The following is a 19,430-nucleotide window of genomic DNA, read 5'->3' on the forward strand; positions in this document are numbered from 1 at the left end:
AAAAAAAAAAAGAGAAAACCAGGGAAATGTGTAATGGGTTTGAGGAAACTTAAGGATAAAGGTTAAATAATTTAAAGTTTTCAGAGTTTTCCTAACTTAGGGGAATAAAGAAATTGACCTGGAATCTTTAATGTCGTTCTGCCTTCTGAGAATGGCTGTTGAGCTTCACATTCGTGTACAGGAAGCCTCAATGCATGTTCCCTTTGGTGAGTCAGGGAGACTCAGGTGCTTGAATTGTGAGCTGCTCCCCTGAGTTCAAGAGGACTTGAGTGCCAGGGACTGGCTGTGAGGCAACAGTGCCCTCACCATGTCCTCTAAAGCAGTCCAACTAAAAATGCTCAGCCTGGTGCTACCACTGCTCTTATAAGTACCAAATAGTGGGAGTGGCTTGAAAATTTGTGAGTCCAAAATTTCCAAACATTTTTTTCCTTCAACTTTAAGCTTTCCTGCATGGTCTGCAAAGGTTGAGGGCTTGTAGATCCCAACCCAGTCCCCCAGCTCCTGTCCTGTTCACAGACATACCAGATCCTCAAGGCCAACCCCTTAGAAAGAATACCTGAGGTTACAATTGTTGTGCTAGTACCCTTCATTGTTCTGAATGAGTCTCTCAATTCTCCTTTAGAAGCTAGTGCTAATTATGAATGTGTTTAATATACAAGCACGAAATTATGCTGTAAAAGTATAAAAGGGAAGGAAATAGAATTGTAAAATGGGGTTTTCGGCACAGTGAAATGGGCTTTTTTTTTCCTCTTTGATCATTTCTACTTAACAAAACATTTTAAAATATTTATCTAGTATTCAACTCTCAGAGGTAGAGAAATATAAACATTGAATTGAAGGATTTGTGTGGTCAAATCTAAAGCCCACCTAGTTCAAGAAACTGATGTCAGAGAAGGGACTGCCCAACATAACAGCATTTGTTTGTTCATTCAGTAAATAGTTTTTAGGTTCTATTATATTCCAGCTATTGTAGCAATCACAAAACTAGAAATCAAGTCCGGTATTTTGTTTCCCATTGCCCTTTTCCCTAAACCTAATGGTGCCTGTTTGTCTCAGGTAGATATTTTGGGTATCTGTCTCCATAAGGTCACTGAAGTATTAGCCCAGCATTGTGATCACTGTGCATGGAAGATCCTAACCCTTGTCTCAGAAAATCTTACTTGTTTACTTAAGTAAAAGCCTTGTACAGAGGTCTTAAGCTCTTTAAACCTCAGCTTCCACATCTATAAAAGGGGTATAACAGCACCTGCCCTAATGATTAGGAGTGGTCAGGCCCATAGCTCTGGTTAAGTACCAGGTATCCAGTGAGCTCTCCCTGCTGTACCTGCTCTTCCAAGAGCACAGTGCCATATGGGAGATGGAATTAATGCCATACTAAGGGGACTGCAGAGCACAGAAAGGCCCCAAACCCAGCTAGGCAGGCCAGAGGACATCCTGGAGGAGGCCACAACTGAGCCAAACTTAACAGCAGGAATGCACTAAAACCTAAGATCCACCCACAGTAAACAGTTAACAAAATCCTCCTCTTTGGGAAAAAATGGATTTTCTAACGTCGTGGACTTGCTTTTGAAAACTTTTTATTCACAACTAGGATTATGCAAAAGCAACTCAACTTCAATTAAAACAAGTCATTTCATAATTGTTTTAAAACAAACTATTGAATACAATGAGTGCACATTTTAGGGCTTTATATCATCTTCTTCCTCTTCATGCTCTGCTTTCCTCTTTCTGGAAGGTTTACCTGAATAAATATGAGAGGTAAGACATAAAACTCAATATAAAATGTTTCTGGAAATTTTATCTAAAATGGTTCTGACCTGACAGTGAGGGAGCCAGCCCTTCACGTTAGAGCCCAGTTTCTCCACCCTTGGTAGCCAATGTGTGTCCCCACAGACACTGCCTAGATCAGGCAACTGAACCTAGGTTTCCCCTGGGCAGTGGTCAGGGCTGAAGGGACACTTACTTTTTTTTTTTTTTTTTTTTTGAGACAGAGTTTTGCTCATTTCCCAGATTAGAGTGCAGTGGCACGATCTCGGCTCACTGCAACCTCCATGTCCTGGGTTCGAGCAGTTCTCCTGCCTCAGCCTCCCAAATAGCTGGGATTCTAGGCATGCACCACCATGCCCGGCTAATTTTTGTATTTTTAGTAGAGATGGGTTTTCACCATGTTGGCCAGGCTGGTCTCGAACTCCTGACCTCAGGTGATCCGCCTGCCTCAGCCTCCCAAAGTGCTGGGATTACAGGCATGAACCACTGCACCCGGCCTACATAGCATTTATATTGTATTATAAGTAATCTAGAGAAAATTTTTTGTTTTCAGACAGGGTCTTGCTCTGTTGCCCATGCTGGAATGCAGTGGCATGATTACAGCTCACTGCAGCCTCGACCTCCTAGGTTCCATTGATCCTCCTGCCTAAGCTTCCTAAGTAGCTGGGATTACCTGTGCTCAGCTAATTTTTTATTTTATTTTATTTTATTTTATTTTATTTTATTTTATTTTTGTTGTTGTTGTTGTTGTAGAGCTGGGGGTCTAATCTTGATCTCAGGCTGGGCTCAAACGATCCGCCCGCCTCAGCCTCCCAAAGTGCCGGGCTCCCAAAGCACCCAGCCTACAGATGATTTAAAGCATAGCTTATATGCAAATGTTAAACTATCTTATATAAGCAACTTGAGCACTTGTGGATTTTGGTATCCTCTGAGTCCTGGAACCAATCTACCATGGATACTGAGGGACAACTGTGTGTTGTGTAGAGAGAGGAAAAAATAAATGAAAACACAGTGACCAGTGTTGTCACTGCAGTGTTTTTCCTGTCTGTATCTCCAGAACCTAGAACACAGCATGTGTTCAGAAAACATTGAATGAATTAATATGGCCAATGGGCAATACCATAGTGATTCTCTTATATAATTAATACTTAAGGCCAGGCACGGTGGCTCACACCTGTAATCCCCACACTTTGGGAGGCCAAGACAGGCAGATCACTTGAGGCCCAAGAGTTCGAGACCAGCCTGGCCAACATGGCAAAACCCCATCTCTTCTAAAGATACAAAAAAAAAAAAAAATTAGCCGGGCATGGCGGTGCATGCCTGTAATTTCAGTTACTCAAGTGGCTGAGGCACAAGAATTGCTTGAACCTGGGAGGTGGAGGTTGCAGTGAGCCAAGACTGTGCCACTGACTCTAGCCTGGGCAACATAGCAAGACTGTCTCAAAATAAAATAAATAAATAAATAAATAAAAGACATAAAATGTATTTGTACTTGTGATCTTATAAAAGGAAGAGAAAAACAAAGGAAAATATTTGTATAACAAATGAGATAACCCCTCAACTATTACATTGAAATAAAGACACCCAGTTTTAAGCCAGGCACCACAGCTCACGCCTGTAATCCCAGCACTTTGGGAGGCCAAGGTGGAAGGATTGCTAGAGGCCAGGAGTTCGAGACCAGCCTGAGCAACATAGTGAGACCCCCTATCTCTACAAACCATTTTAAAAATTAGCCAAGCATGGTGGTGCACGCGTGTCGTTACAGCTACTCAGAAGGCTTTGGCAGGAGGATCACTTGAACCCATGAGATCGAGGCTGCAGTGAGCCATGATCATGCCACTGCATTCCAGCCTGGGCAACAGAGCAAGACCCTGTCTTAAAAATAAAATAAAATTAAAGGCTGGGCATAGTGGTGTCTCATGCCTGTAATCCCAGTACTTTGGGAGGCTGAGGCAGGAGGATCACTTGAGGTCAGGAGTTTGAGACCAGCCTGGCTAACATGGTGAAACCCCATCGCTACTAAAAAATACCAAAATTAGCCAGCCTTGGTGGCAGGCGCCTGTAATCCCAGCTACTTGGGAGGCTGAGGCAGGAGAATCACATGAACCTGGGAGGTGGAGGTTGCAGTGAGCCGAGATTGTGCCACTGTACTCCACCCTGGGCGACAGAGTGAGAGTCCATCTCAAAAAAAATAAATAAATTTTAAAAGACACCCAGTTTCCCACAATGAACATGGTAGATCACCCCTTGCTCTACCCACATGAAGCAATTCGTAGTTCTGTAGCCGAGACTTGATATCTCAGGCCCTGCACCTTTCTTTACAGGCCTTTCCATCTTCCTAGAGTGCCTAACCTGGCCTGTGTGCTTGCAAGCTTCTGCTCCTTCTTCAATACCCAGCAGAGACTTCCTCCTCCATGCAGCCTTCCAAGACCCACCCGAGTACAGGTATCAGACCTTTGGGCCACTCCTAGTCCTACTGCTGCATTTATCTCACTGGATTTCAGTCAAGTGTGTAGACAGCTAATTTGTGCATGCCTGGTCTGTGAGCTCTGTTCCCAGCAGCTGGCTCCTGAGTACAGGGTAAACTCAGAATTGAATACATTTGGTCTTACTTCATCACTACTGAGTTTTTTTGCTCTCACTAATCTTTGAGTCTTATCTTCTGACCCCTCATCAGTGTCTGAGGAATAGATGCTGGCTTGTTCCTCTGAAAGCAAAGGAATTTTAGACATGGGATTCACCTTCAAAGATGGTTTATTTCTCAATGTTTCTTCTGCCAAATATTGTTACTTCCTACTGTACATTTTTCCTGAAGGAGTCAACTTTCTTTAAAAGTTTCAGTGGGAAGGTAAGTAGAACTTTCAGACATGCTGAAATGACTAGATTTGAGAGATTTTGTTCTCAGAGAGGTTATTTGATCACTTTTAAATACGCACACATCAGTTTTAAGAACTGTGAAGCTTAAATATTGGGTCTTTAATTATACAAGCAGAGGAACTGCCTTATATACATTTCCCTCCACAAGGACATAAATTGTTTAATTGATTTTATTTGGAGGATGCCATATTTTCCTTTTTCTTTTTCTTTCTTTCTTTCTTTTTTTTTTTTTTTTTTTGAGACAAAGTTTGCTCTTGTTGCCCAGGTTGGAGTGCAGTGGTGCAGTCTTGGCCCACTGCAACCTCCACCTCCTGGGTACAAGCGATTCTCCTGTCTCAGCCTCCCGAGTAGCTGGGATTACAGGGGTCCACCACCATGCCTGGCTAATTTTTTTGTTTTTAGTACAGACGGGGTTTCACCATGTTGGCCAGGCTGGTCTTGAGCTCCTGACCTCAGGTGATCCGCCTGCCTTGGCCTCCCAAAGTGCTGCGATTACAGGCATGAGCCACTGTGCCCGGCCAGTTGCCATATTTTCACAGCTAATCTTTTCTGTGGGGGAGTAGCCCTAAGAAAAACAAAAACAAAAAGGCCTTCGTACTTTTGTCCTCAGTAAATAGTAGGACAAGGACTAAGAGCTCGCCAGAGGAAAAGCAGGCACTGCCACCCTGAAATGATGAAATGTGACCTCCATACCTGACTCACCTTGGAGTTCACCTTGATAATAGTTTTTAATAGCAGCCAGGCTGAAGGTGTCCTTGCCTTCCTCCTCCGCACTGTCACTGCCAGGGTCCTGGTAGGAGACACTTGGCCACTCCTGGTAGCGCTTCTCCCGCAGATGGATTGCCTGAGACTCCCGTTGAGTGGAAGCCCTCAAGCGTTCTTCTTTCTGTAAAAAAGCAAATAACCTCTTCAGCCTAAAACAGAAACTTGTGCCCTCTTGCATCTACTTTTACCATAAAGAACACATAATACCTAGTCCAGGATAACAGCTGTCCCATGTGTCTTTGGGGTACCATCTTCCCCATCACACCTCTGTTATTCCACGTGGATCCATTGGTTTGCAGGTGTGAAGGCAATGCAAGGGTGAAGAGGCAGAAGGGGCCAGGTGTGGTTCACGCCTGTAATCCCAGCACTCTGGGAGGCCGAGGCGGGCAGATCACTTGAGGTCAGGAGTTCGAGACCAGCCTGGGCAACATGGCAAAACCCCATCTCCACCAAAATATGCAAAAATTAGATGGAGGCAGTGGCGCACGCCTGTAGTCCTCAGCTACTTGGGCGGCTGAGGCAGGAGAATCATTTGAACTTGGGAGGCAGAGGTTGCAGTGAGCCAGGATCATGCCACTGTAGTCCAGCCTGGGCAACAGAGTGAGACTCCGTCTCAAAAAGAAGCAGCAGAAGGGTGCCCTGACACTAACCGGCTCGATTGGCATTGGCACAGGCCTGTCCTCCAGAGCCTTGCTGGTGTTCTGTTGGCACAGGCCTGTCCTCCAGAGCTATGCTCGTGTTCTGTGCTGCCACTTGGCCCAGAGAGAAGCATCCCACCCGAACTGACCTCCTGGAGCAGCAGAGGCTGTTTCTGTTCATCCCTGAGCCACAACCACCTGACCTGCCCAGGCTCCACTAAACTCCCATGGCTCCCAGATATTCCTGTCCTGACCCCTCAACCCAGAGCTCCCCATAGCTCCAGTGACAGAAGGGGGAGGCCTTACTAGGGGACAGTTCTTGAGCCACAAGGTAGACTTCATTTTTTTAAATCTGCCTGGCATTTCACACATTGGGGTTCACAATGTATGTTTGTGAAAGGTTACTTTTTTTAAATCATCAGTTTTCTAGATTTCAGAGTCCTTTGTTTGGTTGTCTCACCAGCAGCCATTGACATTACTGTGGTTAACTACACACTTAGAAGGTTAAGCTGGTTCCCTGATAACTGCAAGAAATAAAACAGCAGTGGCAATAAGAAATGGTGAATTAATGTTCTGGAAAACATAGGTCTTACTACCCCAAATGTCCCAGGATAAAGCTTAGCAAACATACCTTCTTCATCACTTCTGTGTGTTGGCCTTCAGGATCACGACCCGCCATTGGTAAGATTCTAATTTTCTGTGTCTTTGAACTTCTATTAGCAAGTGGCAGGGTCATCTTTCTGTATGTGGCACTGTCTCTAGAGTGAGGTCTGCCAGGAAGTGGACAAAAATGTCTCACTGGTTACTAAGAACATTTGGAGGCAAGCATACTGACAGCAAAAACACCCGGGGACGAGGACCTCACACTCAGCAGACAGAGGAGGCAGGATCACAGTTCTTCCTTCTTCAGCCTCCTGAGAAGCTCCTCCCTCTGCCCCACCTCCTGGGGAAAGCTGACTGGGCTAAAGTGGGAGTGCAGTGGAAGTGAGGAGAGGCAGGTGGCAACGTCAGTCTTTTACAAAGAACATCCCCGATTGCAGTCAGAGGAGAAGAGAAGGAATATGAAATCTCACTTTCCAGAGAGAGATGCAGATGCCAGAAGGGACAATTAGAGAACTAACAATGAGTCTCTTCATCTGGAAAAAATTGGAAGTCAAAGCAAGGAGGCAGGTCACAGTAGCAGCAGGGGCCTTATAACAGCCCAGGGGGATAATACAGCTAGACCAGGAGTCCTGGGGCGGAAAGAAATGTCTTCCTGACTACAGGAAGGCAGCTTTTAATTACGTGTATCAGAGGGGAGGAGAATGATCCTTAGGGGAGTCTCTGGAAGAGAGAGCATGGCTACAGAGAGACGGGACGTCCAGAATGAGATGGTGCCAGGCAGTCAAATATTATCGCAGTGTGGAGCACAGGGGACAGTGAAAAAAAGCAAGCTCAGAATCACACGTCTTTTAGGATGCTATTCTAGGAGAGATGATTAAGAGACTGGATTGAGCACCACTCACCACTTGTGCCAGGTCTCTGTGTGATGTTCTGTGTGTTATTTGAATTCATTGATACAACATCCGTGTGCAGTAGATGTTGTTATTGCAATTTTATAGATAAGGAAGCTGGAAATTAGTGTGATTGCAACCCTTCCTCAAAAACCTCAGAGCTGTCCTTATTTATAGTCTATAAAAAGACCAACAGATTTACTGAATATGATTTATATACTATAACATCCATTCATTTAAGTATACAACTAAACAGTTTTACAACCATGACCCCTATCTGATTTTAGAAAACTTCCACGTCCCCCAAAAGAGCGCTTGTCTTTTAAGTACTCCACCTCTGGAGGAAACCCTACTCCTAATCAACAGTACTGTGTCCTTCAGAGGGAAGGCATGGAGAAGGGGCCACAACGATGAGCTTAGCTGGCCCCAGTATCTGACTGCTTAGGCACAGGCTGCAGCAGCCTCAGGCGAATGGAGAGCCCATCCTGCAGGGTCTGTTGCCGGCACACACCAACACCATTCTGATGATGGCCTAGCTTCCCAGGTCAATTTCACTCCAGGGAAAGGACCTGCTGAGCAGCAGAGCTGCAAGGACAAATCCTGCAGGCTTCTTACCAAGTATACTGATCAATGTGGATTAACATACCTACATTCTGGGCTATAATCACTCTCCTGGGAATTCTGATAGGATGAACTGGTTCCCTGACAAATAGCAGCTTGGAGTAAACTTGAAAAAGGTGTATGAGAACCAGACCATGGTCCAGGGGTGAGTTGTCCTATCTCTACTTTGTTGCTCCTTAAATGCAAGTAGTCATGTCGGTGTGAATAGTTACCTAAAGGTAAGTTTGGATTTAAAGACGGCTTGTCCCTGTAGACCAGTGTCTTCTCTTATAAACAGGTGGATGTAATTGCCCAGCAGCGGGGCTTTGTACACATCAAACACTTCATTGCCTAAATGCAGGGACATGCTGGAAATGAGAAATAGTTCAAATATTAGGGTGGATATTTAATGAGTCCTATGGCTTCCATTCTGCCCTGTGAGCTTTGCTTAAAATAGTGTGGAACTGCTAGATCCTGTCCTCATACTGAATTCATAGGAAAAGCAGAAAAGATGCTGTAAATAACCCGTCTCCTTCCAAAGTAAAAAGTGGTAAAAATCTATCCTCTTTTTAACTTGAAATATATTTGTTTTGTAATTTTATAAATCTCTACCACTTCATTAGCAAAGCAGAAACAAGTTTTCAAAAATATCAATTTGTCATGTCTGATATCTCACCAATGGGAGCTACCTTTAGTCTTCCACATCAGTAAGGTAGACACAATGGCTTTTGTCACATCTTCAGTTCATTTCTGAAGTCTCCACCAGCACAGCTATAAGACCTCCACCCTATTTACTTCTCTCAGGTTTCCTAGGTAATTCCAGAGACCTAGATTTTTGTAAATCCTTTAGTGAAAATGACCCCAGGCTGGGCGCAGTGGCTCACTCCTGTAATCCCAGCACTTTGGGAGGCCAAGGAAGGCGGATCACCTGAGGTTAGGAGTTTGAGACCAGCATAGCCAACATGGTGAAACCCCGTCTCTACTGAAAATACAAAAATTAGTTGGGCGTGGTGGCACATGCCTGTAATCCCAGCTACTCATGAGGCTGAGGCAGAATAATTGAGCCCAGGAGACGGAGGTTGCAGTGAGCCAAGATTGCGCCACTGCACTCTAGCACTCCAGCCTGACAGAGCAAGAGTCTGTCTCAAAAAAAAAAAAAGAAGAAAAGAAAATGACCCCAAAAGAAGTTTCTACAAAGAAAACCTCACTCATCCCAGGCCTCCCTCTTGGTATGTCAGTATTTTTCAGGCATTTTATGCTCACCTTCTGTCTGACCACTTGACCATCCGAGCATTGCTTTCTTTAATTTTATTTCCTTCTTTATCCCGGCGTATCCTCCATCTTATAGTATTTTCTACCTGGTTAAAAACCCAGAGGCATTGGTTAGTTAAACCAGTTTAGCTAACTAAATGTTCTTCTTTCTTCAAGTGATTTATAATCATGTGTAAAGACTTGATAGGTAATGATAGAAGAAGCTTACAAAAACTAACTGATTCAGCAAAACTGAAACCTACCTGCTACAAATACCTAGAGATGTTGGTTAAACTAACCAGACATTTTCTTTAAATCTTTTCTGAGCTCCAGTTCATAGCAGTGGAAGCAGGAGCTAAGTAGGACGCAGGCCAGAGGTGTTATCAAACAAAACACATGAAGAACTCCAAAGGAGAGAGCATGAGGCTTAGGGTCCACATGAGGCAGAGAGTTTAAAATGAGACCTCTGCCTATGGCAGGGCCACTTGAAGATGAACCCAATGAAAGAAGGGCTAAAAAGTGCCCCCATTCACCTAGTGAGACAGGGAAGCTCTGGGCATGAAATTACAATTTTTTAAAAAGAATAAACAACTAATTAACAAAAAATTAAAACATGAGATTGGTGCTTTGCCCCGTTTTTGAGTCTAAATTTATTCTACCCATATGGTGAACTCCAAGTCACAAAAGTAACAACAACAATTTCCCCTGCCCAATGATACCACTGGGGCCTCTGGTAGAAACTCATAGGAAATCCTGTAGCCAGGTGTGGTGGTGTGCACCTGTAGTCCCAGCTACTCAGGAGGCTGAGGTGGGAAGATCACTTGAGCCCAGGAGGTTGAGACCATTCTGGGCAAAACAGTGAGGCCCATCTCAAAAACAAAAACAAAAACAAAAAAAACCCACAAAAGTTTTAAATTAAAAAAAAAAAAATTGTTTTAAAGGAAACCCCCTTAAGGAAGAACAACATGCCTGTGAAAGCAGTTGGTAGTGCTTTGCCGTCCCAGGCCTTCAAGAGGGAAGCACCTAATGACAAGGTCTCTTTTGTGCATAGTTTGAATATCCATGAAGAATGGAGACATTTCTGTTGTGGGAAATTGCCAGGATCCACCCACTGTAAAATGTGGAGGCAATTCCATATACCTTATTATTATTTATCCTGAAGGAAGTAGCTAACAATTTTCAAAAATTTTTATCTTTACTTATGTCAAAAAAAGCATAACTGCAACCAAAAGAAGAAAGCGACAATTCTACAGGGACAAAAAAGGGCACATACCTCCTCCCGTAAAAATATTCTGAAAAGGTGTTTAATTCCTAGGTCTAAAGAGCTATTGAACAAGAATCATAAGAGGATTTCCCAAGCTCAAGTCTCAAGTTTTCATCCCTGCTTTACTTCATAAAAGGAAAAACGTAAAAAAGGAATAAAGTGTAGGATGGTACCTTTAATTTTAACCTGATTCTGTCTTCCTCGTCAAGCACTTTCTCATCTTCAAATTCATCTTCATAAAACTGAGGATCAAAAGGTCTAAAAATTGTGTTTTTAACATCATGTTAGCCATATTTAGTAAGGAATATGATTAATATTATATTTAATCATCCCTACAATGTGCCTCATGTGTTTCCAAAAATCACAGTAGACAAATAACTTCATGTAAACCTTCAAAGAAGTATGCAAATTACCATGCTTTCTGAAATTTGTCTCTAAAACATATTGCCCGAAATGAAATTCAAATGCAACTAACAATTCAAAATGTTATTTGATGAAATATGTCTTCCAAAGTATAGGCAACATGTCTTATTGTCTTCCCTTATTTTTTAAGAAAATGTGTTAAGCACAAGAGCTTGCATGCATGTACCTTAGTGAATCATACCCACTGACACTATTTTGTAGTACAAAATAATTGTCTTTTCTAGATTCGCAATGGATTTTGCATTAAACATTTGTAATTTTTTTTTTTTTTAGACAGAGTCTCACTCTGTTACCCAGGCTGGAGTGCAGTGGCAGAATCTCGGCTCACTGCAACCTCCATCTGCTGGATTTAAGAGGTTCTTACGCCTCAGCCTCCCAAGTAGTTGGGATTACAGGCGTGCGCCACCACACCTGGCTAATTTTTGTATTTTTAGTAGAGACAGGGTTTCACCATTTTGCCCAGGCTGGTCTCAAACTTCTGACCTCAAGTGATCTGCCCACCTCAGCCTCCCAAAGTGGTGGGATTACAGGCGTGAGCCACCGCACCTGGCCAGAACATTTGTGACTTCTCTAGCAGACTTTCTCACTCTTGTTTTCTGATTTGTCAGCTTTATACTAGTGAAAAACACCTTCATCCATTGTGATCTGTTTATGTAAAAGAAAGTGCCAAAATGCTAGAAAAATTATTAGCATTAAAATTCTCTCTCACCAGTGATTCATTTTTCTACCACAGCACATCCTAGATTTATAGTTTTCAAAATTATATGAGAAATTTCCCATCTTTGTGATTAGTCAACTCATGACAAATAAGAAAAAATATTTATTCTACGCATTTTTTTAAATATCTTGAAAATTTTAATCAGTCCTCTTACTTGGGTTCTATACTGAGAAACTTGGGTAGTTTAACAAAATACAATTCATTTCCTAAATCAGAGTTGATACTGGGAATTTCTTCTTCTATTATGGTTTCAGAAATTGGCTCTTCCTCCTGCTGGTCCTGAGGCACTCCATGTTCATCCTAAGAAAGGTATCAGAATGTGAGAGCTTGAAGACATTAGAAATGTGCTAGCTTTACTTATCCTGCACTAGGCAGATGCAGGTTTGACGGGAAGTAAATTTTTTTTTTGATATGGAGTTTTCACTCTGTCGCCCAGGCTGGAGTGCAGAGGCATGATCTCGGCTCGCTGCAACCTCCGTCTCCCGGGTTCAAACCATTCTCCTGCCTCAGCCTCCTGAGTAGCTGGGATTACAGGCCCGTGCCACCAAGCCTGGCTAATTTCTGTATTTTTAGTAGAGACGGGGTTTCACCATGTTAGTCAAGCTGGTCTCAAACTCCTGACCTCAGGTGATGTGCCCACCTTGGCCTCCCAAAGTGCTGGGATTATAGGCGTGAGCCACCACCCCTGGCCGGGAAGTAAATTTACACTCCACTTTAGGGATAAAACAGTCAGCAACTCTTCCAAGCTTCTCCCTAAAACCTCACCTCATGCCTACAAAAAAGCAAAACAGGCTGGGCGCGGATTACTGGCTCACGCCTGTAATCTTAGAGACTTCGTCTCAAAAAAAAAAAAAAAAGAAAGGAAGACAAAACAAAACAAATAAAACACAGGAAAACAAGATCTGTTAGCCAACATTAGTAGAAAAAAGTATCTATTTTATTGACTTTTGCATAATATATTCAGCAACAGAAGTATGAAATTATTCACCCCATCAATACTAGACAACTATTAAAATCAGAGAATATCAGCATAGCTCATGCTTCTTGTCATAGGCTTGAATAAGAAAAAACTTTAAATCAAAGGTTTTTATATTATATATTAATTATATTTTTATATTATTTTATATTAGTCTAGCCCCTAAAGTTTGGCATCACCCTTATTCTGGGTGGTTCCTTCTGTGCCTTCTTATATCCAGAAATTCCCAGTATAGCTAAGAAAGTCAGATGTTCAGCTATCCACGTCCTCTCTCAACATGAGAAAGAAAGACTCATCAGCCTCTGAAGCTTTCTTTTTTAGCTTTGAATAATGGGATTGGTTGATATTGGTGATTGTACTTACAACCAGCTGTCCTGGAATAGGTGGTTGATTGCCCTCGTCACTCTCAGACGAAACGTCGTCTATATCTCCAAACAGATCCATGGTCCCACTAGGATCTTCGGTGTTGGGGGGAAATGCACAGTATTAATTTTTCCAACTAAAGTTCTTTACACAGTTAGTTCTTGGTCCACCACTTCAACATAGTCCAAAGATTCAAAGCCAAATCTCCACTAAACCAACCTCAAACTGGCTCCCTAAGCCAGGTTCTCAGAAGCTTAACTAACTAGCGTGTCTTTGGAGAAAGGAGGAGGCAGAGTTGGTGGGTGAAAGGTAATCACTGTGGCAGCCAGCTTTCAAGGTTCCTGCCCATCCTAGTGATTCCTGCCTCTGGTTTCCATGCCCTTGTGTGGTCTCCTCCAACACTGTGTCATGATTGATCTATGTGATCAACAGAATACAACCTCTATTCGAGATGAGGCTATGAAAGACACTGGCTTTTCTGTCTTGCTCTTTCTGTCTTAGGTCACTTGCTCTGGGGAAAGCCACCTGCCATGCCGTGAGGACATTCAAACTGCCTATGGAGAGGTCCACATAGTGAAAAACTAAGGCCCCTGCCAAAACCCATGTGAGCCATCTTGGAAACAGATCCTTCAGCCCTAGGCAAGCCCTTAGATAATGTAGTGCCAGCCAACATCTTGACAGCAGCCTGCAAGAGACTCTGAGTTAGAAACAACCAGCAAAGCCATTCCTGAATTCCTAATCCTCAGAATCAGCATGATAATAGTAAATGCTTATTGTAAGTGCTGAGTTTGAGAGTGATTTGTTTTTAGGTTTTTTCTTTTCTTTTTTTTTTTTTTTTTTTTTTTGAGACAGAGTCTCACTCCGTCAACCAGGCTAGAGTACAATGGTGCGATCTCGGCTCACTGCAACCTCCGCCTCCCAGGTTCAAGCAATTCTTCTGCCTCAGCCTCCCAAGTAGCTGGGACTATAGACACACACCACCACGCCCGGCTAATTTTTGAATTTTTAGTAGAGACAGGGTTTCACCATGTTGGTCAGGCTGATCTGAAACTATTGTCTTCAAGTGATCCACCCGCCATGGCCTCCCAAAGTGCTGGGATTACAGGTTTGAGCCACTATGCCCGACCAGTTCTTTAGAGAAGTTTTACTAGTGTCAACCCTTTAAAAAGCTTAAGGTTCTATAAAAATGTTACGAACCTTTCCTAAATTCCTGGCTTTTAAAAGTGATGCATCCATAAGTGAGCCTAAGTACACAAACTTGTGGCATCAGGAGCCAGGGCCAAAATGTGTGCATTACTAGAACATGAAAAGCACCATTGGTTAGGGCTATCTTCCTAGTTACAATGTCTGAGTCATGGCCAGATGTGGTGGCTCATGCCTGTAATCCCAGCACTCTGGGAGGCTGAGGGGGGTGGATCACCAGAGGTCAGGAGTTGAGACCAGGCTGGTCAACATGGCGAAACCCTGTCTTTACCAAACTTACAAAAATTAGGCAGGCGTAGTGGCACATGCCTGTAATCCCAGCTACTCAGGAGGCTGAGGCATGAGAATTGCTTGAACCCAGGAGGTGGAGGTTGCAGTGATCCGAGATGCAGAGCAAGACTCCGTCTCGAAAAAAAAAAAAATTGCAAGTCAGTAAGTTAGTGAACAGCTAGATGCATAATTTGTACAATTTTATAAAGTTTAAGAAAAAGACATTTGCAATGGAGTTATGCTGACTCTTTTCCCTTGTTTGAATCCCCCAAACTGTCACAAAGTATATTTGATGGTAGCTTTGATTGTGATTGTGGCTCTCTAACAAAGACATCTGTTAACCAACACCTGCCAGGGCTCCCGGCTGAAATATGTAGCAACAAAGGAGCAAAATTCTGAACCAAAACAGAAAGAGTGCTTAACAGCATTTGACAACAGTGCTGCTCAGGACCAGCCCAACACTGAATGTATCTGCACTGTGCAGAAATGTTCATAGAAGCCTATGTTGTCCATATTTATCCACAATTGTGTCATATCTTTATTTATTTTTTATTTTATTTTTTTTTGAGATGGTGTCTCACTCTGTCACCCAGGCTGGAGTGCAGTGGCACGATCTTGGCTCACTGCAAGCTCCACCTCCTGGGTTCAAGCAGTTCTCCTGCCTCAGCCTCCGTAGCAGCTGGGATTACAGGCACCTGCCACCACACCCAGCTAATTTTTGTGTTTTTAGTAGAGACGGGGTTTCACCATGTTGACCAGGCTGGTCCTGAACTGCTGGCCTCAAGTAATCCGCCTTCCTTGGCCTCCCAAAGTGCTGGGATTACAGGTGTGAGCCACCACACCCAGCCTAATTTGTGTCAAATCTTAAATCATTTGGCAAAGTACACATGAGCACATAGTATTTCATTCAGTTGGAGTTTCTTGGGTGTTTTAAGGTATTTGCAGTTGCTGCCCCTTTCTTGAACTCTGAGTACTAGAATCTTTTTAATTCTCAATATGAGTGGAGCTTTTTAGCTATAAATTAAATGGGAACTTGGCCTGCATAGCCACTGTGTATGGCCCAGAGCTGAGCAGACAGCCATAGTCATTTTATTATTTGCATATTGGGGACTAAACAAATGAATAAATAAGTTGAGGATATTTGAAACCAGGCTTTTTGCTTTTGGAGAAGGGGACAGAAGAGGCAATTCAGTAGGAGTCTGTATTAAGGGAGTCTGAGCCACCTAAACAAGAAACCTTCTCATGCCTTCTGGACCTCACTGGGCCGAGACGATAGATTGGTAAAAGACTGCCATACATATGCCCAATCTTACGGCTTCCTGGGACAGAAAATGCCCAGTTCATTCTGAGAAGCTCAGCCTGTGTAGTTACTTGATGTTCCATGATTAAGTGTTAAAAGGGCCTGTCTAGGCCGGGTGCGGTGGCTCTCGCCTGTAATCCCAGCACTTTGGGAGGCCGAGGCGGGTGGATCACAAGGTCAGGAGATTGAGACCATCCTGGCTAACATGGTGAAACCCCGTCTCTACTAAGAAAATACAAAAAAATTAGCCGGGTATGGTGGCAGGTGCCTGTAGTCCCAGCTACTCGGCAGGCTGAGGCAGAAGAATGGTGTGAACTCGGGAGGCAGAGCTTGCAGTGAGCCGAGATCACACCACTGCACTCCAGCCTGGGGGATAGAGCAAGACTCCGTCTCAAAAAAAAAAAAAGGGGGGGACTGTCTACAAAAGAGGACATGGGTATGTTTCAAATCCCTAGAGACCTGTACTCAGTTCTCTTGCTGATTCTAACCACAGGGTTCAGACAGCAGTGATATTTGCCACAGACACACTGAGCATTATCAGATATGCTGGGTTATTAGGCCAAAGTGGAAGAGCAGTTTGCTCTGTAGCCTGGAATTACTGCAGAACAGTCTCTTATTCTGGTCCTCACTTAAAACAGGTAGCATCTCTGCCTTACTTGGCAAAAGGTCAAAGTAGCATAATGAAATAAAGTGTACGTTGGCTCCTAAATCCAGAAAGATCCACCAAACATTCTTTTGCACTGGTAGGTGGTTTAAGGTACAGCACCTTATCCTTCATTTTGGAGGGGCTATCCAGACATGCTCCAGACCATTAGTCCCCCAGAAACTTCACTGAGGTGGCATGCCCCTAAATTTTTATGGGGATTATCTCCCACTCTCTGGTTTGCACGCCGATTACTAAGGCATCTAAAGTACAGTTATTTCCTACTCATCAGATCAGATACCATCAGCATAATGTCATCGATGCAGTGAACCAGTGTGACATGGGGAACATAAAGATGGTCACGATTTTTACAGACTCCATATGCAAAGTATTATAGGTAAGTCCATGTAGCTGTGAGGCAAGACTGTTGCCTCAGACAAAAGGGGCTTCATTGGTCTAATAAGGGGTACCATTGGTCTAAAAAGTAAAAGCAAACTGTTTCTATTTGTCATTATATATTAATATGGAGGGGAAAAAAGCATTTGCCCAGGCTGGTCTTGAACTCCTGACCTCAGGTGATCCACCCACCTCGGCCTCCCAAAGTGCTGGGATTATAGGCGTGAGCCACCACACCTGGCCCTGCCTACAGCTTTTGAAGGATACGTGTCCTCCTCTGCTTAATAATATATTTCTCACAATCCTAGTGACCCAGCCTGGGTGAGAGTGAGACGTCTCAAAAAAAAAAAAAAAAAAAAAAAAAAAAAAAAAGCAGCTACTAGTATAGTCATTATTTGATTCGGTGTAAGATAACCAGTCATTTCCAAGATCAATCTGCCGATAGGCCATACAGGTGAGCTAAATTAGGGATGTGGCCGGGTGCGGCGGCTCATGCCTGTAATCCCAGCACTTTGGGAGGCTGAGGCAGGCAAATCACCTGAGGTCAGGAGTTCTAGAGCAGCTTGGCCAACATGGTGAAACCCTCCCTCTACTAAAAATATAAAAAAACTAGCCAGGCATGGTAGCGTGTGTCTGTAATCCCAGCTACTCGGGAAGCTGAGCCAGGAGAATCACTTGAACCTGGGAGGCGGAAGTTGCAGTGGGCTGAGATCGCACCACTGCACTTCAGGCTGGGCGATGCAGCGAGACTCCGTCTCAAAAATAAGTAAATAAGGAGCGAGATTCTGTCTCATAAATAAATAAATAAAATAATGAATAAATAAATGGGGGATATAAGAGGTCTCATCACCTCTGCTTCTTTCAAGTCTTTGATGGTATCATTCATCTTTGCAATTCCCCCAAGCATGCAGTGTTGTTTTTGCTTTATTATCCTGGTGAGAAAAATAAGTTCCAGGGGCTTCCACTTGGTCGTTTCTACTTTAATGGTGCTTCATGGATCAGAAGACAATGTGGGGAATCTCTCAGTTGACAAAATATATCTACTCCAATCGTATATTTAAGAACTGGGGAAACAACCACAAGGTGGGTCAGTAAATCTGGAGGGCATACTGTGAGTTGAACTTGGGCTAAAACTCCATCTATCACCTGACCACTGTCAGTCTCCACTTTGTATTTAGTGGAGTGTTTTAGGTTCTAGGAGTGAGCATCAACTGAGCCAGCATCTAGTAATCCCCCAATTCTGGGTATTTCCTTTCCCCAGTTTGTAGTCTACTCTAGTAAATGAGATAATCTGACTCATTGTGATACCAATGGACACCATGGGCTACCAGCATCCCCCTTCTCATTGGTGGGGAGCTCAGAACTGCACTCAAACCCACACCAACCCCTAAACTCCATCTTTGAGGATTCGTTTCCTTGACCACCTAGTCAGGTTCTAGTCAGGAAACAGAAAACACACCAGTTGTCTGTACAGATAGAATATTTTAAAGTTCAATTCGGTTTAAAGTTGTGGACTAGGTTATTGAAAGTATAAAAAGAGGAACTCTAAGGGTTCACAGAGATAGCATATGCAAAGAACAGCTTCCACCTGTGGGGCTGAGGGAACATAGGGACGAGGGAGGATTATAAAAACTTAAACACTTACATAAAGGGCCCCCTGGAGCTTAACTCATACCTGAGGAAAAGCTGCTGCCCAGCTGGTCCGGATGTCTCTCAGGGGAGAAAATGAAGCTGGCTCTCCAAGTGCTGGCAAAACTGCAAACTGGACTCTGCAGCTGCAGAAAGGCTCTGCCTCTGCTGAGGTGAAGAAGTGTTGGTGGGTCCTCTCACAGAAAATGCAAGTCAACAGGAAGCCCCCCAGAAAGTTCCATAAGCAAACAGGAAGGAGCAATCCCTTCTTAGTTCTCCAGGCTTCCAGTCTTCCTTTGGCGCCCCCTAATAGGGGGCAGCTGGTGAAGCTCAAATCTGGTTTGTGGACTCCTGGCCCCAGCACCACCATGCCAGGTACAGAAGAGTAGGTTTGGAGACAAGACAAGAGCTTAACAACTGACACAGGTGTCTACTGGTAAAATGTTTAACACAAACACACAAAATTGTGTTGCCTTGGAGAGACTGGAGTCAGAATGAAGGCTCTTAAAAACCAGGTAGAGGAGTTTCCATTTGATTAGCCAGGAAATAGCTGGCACTGAAGATTTCTGAGTTAGGAAAGTGACATGATGATGACTTAGGCCTCCCCTCTCTTGATGTCACTTTTCTTTCTCTATAACCAGGCTTCAGGGTAAGCCTCCCACAACTACCACTCCCAGTTTGGACTAATAGCACCAGGAAGAAAGAAGAGTAAAAGTAGAGGCTGTCAGTAAGGACAAGATTAGTGTATGCAGAAGAGCTCCACAGAGAAGGCAAATATGTGTGTGGTGGATTTCAAACATACCTGCAAATCCTTTGCCATTCTTCCCATCAAGAGGAATCAAATTCCCCTCCCT

The 19,430-nt window shown here is 43.6% G+C and overlaps 1 protein-coding gene and 1 long non-coding RNA gene across 3 annotated transcripts; one reads left to right on the forward strand and one right to left on the reverse strand.

The window, feature by feature from the left end:
- Positions 1-1,560: 1,560 nt before the first annotated feature.
- LOC101140352 (RNA polymerase-associated protein LEO1) lies at positions 1,561-19,261 on the reverse strand. Of its 2 annotated transcripts, none has more exons than XM_055363056.2 (9): positions 18,623-19,261; positions 13,136-13,230; positions 11,951-12,096; positions 10,829-10,913; positions 9,404-9,498; positions 8,374-8,508; positions 6,679-6,817; positions 5,338-5,530; positions 1,561-1,741 (listed from the first exon to the last, which is right to left on the reverse strand). In XM_055363056.2, exons 2-9 carry the CDS (start codon positions 13,214-13,216, stop codon positions 1,680-1,682), a joined length of 936 nt encoding a protein of 311 aa, XP_055219031.1. In that variant the 5' UTR covers positions 13,217-13,230; positions 18,623-19,261; the 3' UTR covers positions 1,561-1,679. The 2 variants fall into 2 exon arrangements, with proteins under 2 accessions (XP_055219031.1, XP_055219032.1); XM_055363057.2 differs by having other exon boundaries at positions 5,347-5,530; positions 18,623-19,260.
- LOC134757246 (uncharacterized) lies at positions 12,023-13,980 on the forward strand. Its single transcript, XR_010130987.1, has 2 exons — positions 12,023-12,105; positions 13,637-13,980. It is a non-coding gene; the product is annotated as an uncharacterized lncRNA (long non-coding RNA).
- Positions 19,262-19,430: the final 169 nt, after the last annotated feature.

This window comes from Gorilla gorilla, chromosome 16, assembly GCF_029281585.2.
Source record: "Gorilla gorilla gorilla isolate KB3781 chromosome 16, NHGRI_mGorGor1-v2.1_pri, whole genome shotgun sequence".
Lineage (NCBI taxonomy): Eukaryota > Metazoa > Chordata > Mammalia > Primates > Hominidae > Gorilla > Gorilla gorilla.

What these genes read in the sequence shown, in the direction of transcription:
- LOC101140352 (XM_055363056.2), bottom strand. Translation starts at nt 13,216, where the DNA reads ATGGATCTGTTTGGAGATATAGACGACGTTTCGTCTGAGAGTGACGAG. An exon ending in TTTCTCAGTATAGAACCCAA is followed by an intron (nt 10,914 to 11,950) that starts GTAAGAGGACTG and finishes CACAATTTTTAG; the next exon opens with ACCTTTTGATCCTCAGTTTT. An exon ending in GTCAAGTGGTCAGACAGAAG is followed by an intron (nt 8,509 to 9,403) that starts GTGAGCATAAAA and finishes TCTCATTTCCAG; the next exon opens with CATGTCCCTGCATTTAGGCA.